The sequence below is a fragment of the Morone saxatilis genome, unplaced genomic scaffold (assembly GCF_004916995.1).
Source record: "Morone saxatilis isolate NCDOM2014 unplaced genomic scaffold, NCSU_SB_2.0 Contig16, whole genome shotgun sequence".
NCBI lineage: Eukaryota > Metazoa > Chordata > Actinopteri > Moronidae > Morone > Morone saxatilis.
Window position 1 is genome coordinate 27,202,027 of NW_023339718.1, and position 4,277 is coordinate 27,206,303.

Below are 4,277 nucleotides of genomic sequence, written 5' to 3' on the forward strand. Positions count from 1 at the left end.
TGTCAAATGCAGCACTAAGATCTAATAATACAAGTACAGAGACAAGACCATTGTCAGAGGCAATCAAAAGGTCATTACTAACTTTAACCAGAGCTGTCTCTGTGCTGTGATGAACTCTAAATCCAGACTGAATTATTAAATAATTAACAGCATGTACAAATATTCAGGTAAACCAGAGCTGCCTAAGGTGGGGCCCACCATAAGGTTCAATTTGGCCAGCGGGATATTTCTAGAAAAACATATAAATAGCTGTTTTTGCTATTTTACCTTTTGTGAGATAAAATGCTTATTAAATAAGTAGGGTCTAGTGCTGGACCTGAATATTAGACTATTTAGATATTCATTCACACAGAAGCTCCTAATATTCAATTCACATTGCTACCAAAGCTCCCGAGCACATAAATAGTCATTTGGTAAGGCTGTGGTATAGGATCCAAAATTATGAATTATTTTTCATGACCAGTGCATGTCATAGTGCATCAAAAGCTTAATACTCTTTTTGTTGTTTAGTAAACAGTGTTTTAAGAACATATTTCGGGACTTGGAGAAAAGGTACGATCTTAGGAAGTGATTTAGTGAATAACAAACCTAAAAAGCAAATACCCAATAGCACCATCATCTGGATTGTCATGGCAGCAAATAATATATGAAAGATTAAAAAAGTAGACAGAGTAAGCAGCTCCAAAACAATATGATTTGAGGTCTACTCCACTGCACTTAGTCTAGCATCTGACCTCAGAAGTGCATAAAAGTGATTTTATGCAACAAGCTTTGACCATTGTCTTCAGTATTTAAAAAGCAACAATTATTCTTTACTTCCTTAAATTCCAATTCATAGAAAGTCACAAGTTTGAGCTTCTTGTTATAACTGACTTTGAATGGAGGATAATGATGTTGCTGAAGATAATAATGAGAGTAAATTCACTGTTGCAGATTATTTTCCTGCTGTTTTAGCAGAGAATCCCAACTGAACTGTCTCTGACTGTAAAATACATGGAGACCCAGAGAATACACTAGCACAGCACTCACTATCTGCAACACCCATAAACACTTTACATGTGTAGATATTTCAACTTCTATACATTCATATACCAAAATATATTGTCGGTCAGGCTTAATGGTGTTTTATATCACATCATCATGTGATATAAAACACAAACTGAGTTTATCAACCTCTTTTATTTTAACTGCATCAATCAATGAGGGGGAGCTACATTTTCCTCACTTACGCATTTCCCACTACACACTTCAGTCAGCTCCACGAGGGGGCACCAGGGGGCAGTGCTCCCCCACTTCATTCACTGTGCCCCCTCACTTTCATAAAAGCACGTCAATGTTTTCTCATGACTGTAGTCCTGACTTCCTTTCAGTAATTAGTCATATAAACACTGTTAGGTTAAGTTAACACGCAGGTACTCATATTTCTTGATCTCGATGTGTATTCAGTGGCTTGTTTTTATTTCAAGCAAACAAAACTCATTGATAAATAAATACATACATATTTGCCTTTACAGACAAAATTAAATCAAGCAAAAGCTCAAATATAATATTCCTCTCTAAACACTACTCTCAGTATGCTGATGTTCTTTGGCTGCATGTCCTGCATTTCAGTCCAGTCTCCTACAAGCAGGGGCGTGGCTATAAAAGTTACATACTGCAGCTTTAACAACAAAAATGGATATGAATCGTCATAAGTCTGAATTCTGGGGAGAAAATACACAATTACCAGTTTTATGGGGAGTAGCAGAAAAGTAATATAAGTAGCAGTGTAACTAGTTACTGTTAGCAGGTAAGTAATAAGTAAAGTCATATGTTATTTTTGAAAAAAAAAAACGAGTAATGAGTAATAAATAAAAACATTTGATTACTGAGCCCAACACTGCTTCCAATCATCTCAAAGAGTGACTCAAAAGTGTGACTGGAGTTTCCAAGCAATAATTGGCCAGCTGATGGCGCCAAAAGCCCTTTAAACTAATGTGTGTTTGCTCAAATGTGCTGCCCCCTGAAAACCGTGTTACTTTCTCAATGTGGGCCATGTCTACTACTACTATTATTATTATTTTTATTATTATTATTATCATCATCGTGATTATTATTATTATTATTATTATTATTATTATCACCATTATTAGTATCATTACTATTAAAGAAACCCTGCCGTCCTGTGTAGTCTACAGCCTAAATACACTTACTGAGGGACTGTGTGTGTGTGTGTGTGTGTGTGTGTGTGTGTGTAAACCCCTCCCATCAGTGGAGGACAGCGGATGACAGATGATGCGCACTGTGCGCCGGATTGGAGACGGAACGCGCGGCGCAGACAGGGCACACAAAACAGGCACACACACCAACTTAGATCCACACGGACGGACGGACAGACAAACGACGGACTCATAGTGTATGATCCTCCCTGTGTGAGAAGGAGATGGAGTTAAAATAGGGGCACTGGACTGAATGTTAGAGACTGTCGCTGTGGATTTTCTCAACTTCGCGCCTCGACACTCAGAAGAGAAAATGTGGAGATACACCAATTTGTTCGCCTGTCTGCTGGTTTTGTGTAAAGACGCGTCTTCACAGAGCAAGGTAAGAAAAGGTTCTTCCAGGATCACCATGCATCATTGCTTTGCACTACATTACTGTAAGTGCTCAGACTCAGTCATGTTTAACCACAGCAGCAGATCCTGTTACAGCAGGACATCCCCCCTCTGCTCACCTCTTACCTGCTCCATGTTCATGTCATGGTGCCTCTGCTTCAGACAAATTAGTGACCTGACAGATACCCAACATTTTCCCAAAGCCAGACCTTTAAATCTTCTGTCTCACGCCGGCAGATGGTTCAGGTTATGTGTCATTTTTTATGATTTGGAGGTAATCCCCCCAATGAGGGCTTTTGTGTGACATGAGTAACAATAGGTTTATGTAATGATACGTCCAGTGTCTGCAGGCCTGGGAGAGATGGCACTCAGTGAGGTAACAGTAATATCTGGCCTGTCCTTGTTTGTACAGCTGCTGGACTCCAGTAACCCCTCACTCTCCCTCAGCCTAATCCAGCTCCACACACACACACACACACACACACACACACACACCATCAGAAGATACACATTATATATGAAGACCAGAGGCACTGTTGCATGTTTATGGCCAAGTATGGTGTGCTCTGGATACAGCAATGTATGTCAGTCAACACACCACAGTAGTATTAGTAGGGATAGGAAGTAGTAGTAGTATTCACAGTAGCATGTGATTGAAGTGTTTGTAGTATACCGGTTTGATCTGTACTAGGGTCCTTAGTTCTAATGAAGGGAAAGAAATGAAGGATGCTAAAGCTCAAGATTATATTTAAGGCATCAGTGTGTTTCTAACTTTATGTTAGTTTGTGTTTGTCCAGTTCCATTAAAAAAATGTTTGTTTCAGTTTGGTGTGGAAGAACCTGCACAGAGCCCTAACCTCAACTCCATCCAGCACCTTTAGGATGAACTGACCCAGAACCAGACTTTAACAACTAACATCACCTCACTAAAAATCCCTGCAGCATATGAAGTCTGATATTGCAGCACAGAACCACTCAATGTTTGGCTGTCTACATTCTTTTGGCCACGTAGCATACATTTGGTAAAAGTAGTCATAAAAGCAGTAGTGTGAGTAGGAGTAGTAATATGTGAAGACAAGTAGTAGTGGCAATGGTAACTGTGGTAGTTTTAATACTAGTACTAACAGTAGTAATAATAACAGTATAGAAGTAGAGATGGTAACAGTTGAAATAGCATTGTAGTTATGTGTGTAAGAAAATATAAATAAATGTTTTTGTTATATTGTGTTGATTCTCAAAAGCTTGAATCGACTGTAAACGTAACCTGAGGGGTATAGGGTGGTGTGTTCTTTGTGCTATGACAGTTTTGCTAAAATTAGACTTTAAAAAATGCAATACATTGCCTTGCTTACAGTATCGCAATATATAAGACCGTTACTCCTGTATCGTGATATGTATCATATCGCCAGATTCTTTACAATACACAGCTGTAATTGTAGTAGAGGTATTGTGTCTTTATTGTGCTTTACAGAATACAGCCGTGAGGTGAAACATTTTATACAATAATGTTTGAAAATGAAATTAACTAAAAAAAGGAAAATATGATTTGTCTGCAACAGTGTTTTGATAATATGGATATCCTTTCACAAAGTATGACCAATTGACCAATTGTTGATTTTTTCTTTACTGATATTTAAGCATGGGATGATAGCACATTTAATGGCACAATTATCTTGGCCAAAATAAT

At 38.3% G+C, this 4,277-nt stretch overlaps 1 protein-coding gene across 1 annotated transcript in view; it reads left to right on the forward strand.

Annotated features, from left to right (window-relative positions):
• Nucleotides 1-2,273: 2,273 nt before the first annotated feature.
• LOC118325424 (olfactomedin-like protein 2A) overlaps nucleotides 2,274-4,277 on the forward strand; it is a 26,517-nt gene continuing 24,513 nt past the window's right edge. The window contains exon 1 of the mRNA XM_035658102.1: nucleotides 2,274-2,580. Within this exon, the coding sequence (XP_035513995.1) occupies nucleotides 2,452-2,580 (129 nt within the window). The 5' untranslated portion in view covers nucleotides 2,274-2,451. The remainder of the gene's footprint in view (nucleotides 2,581-4,277) is intronic.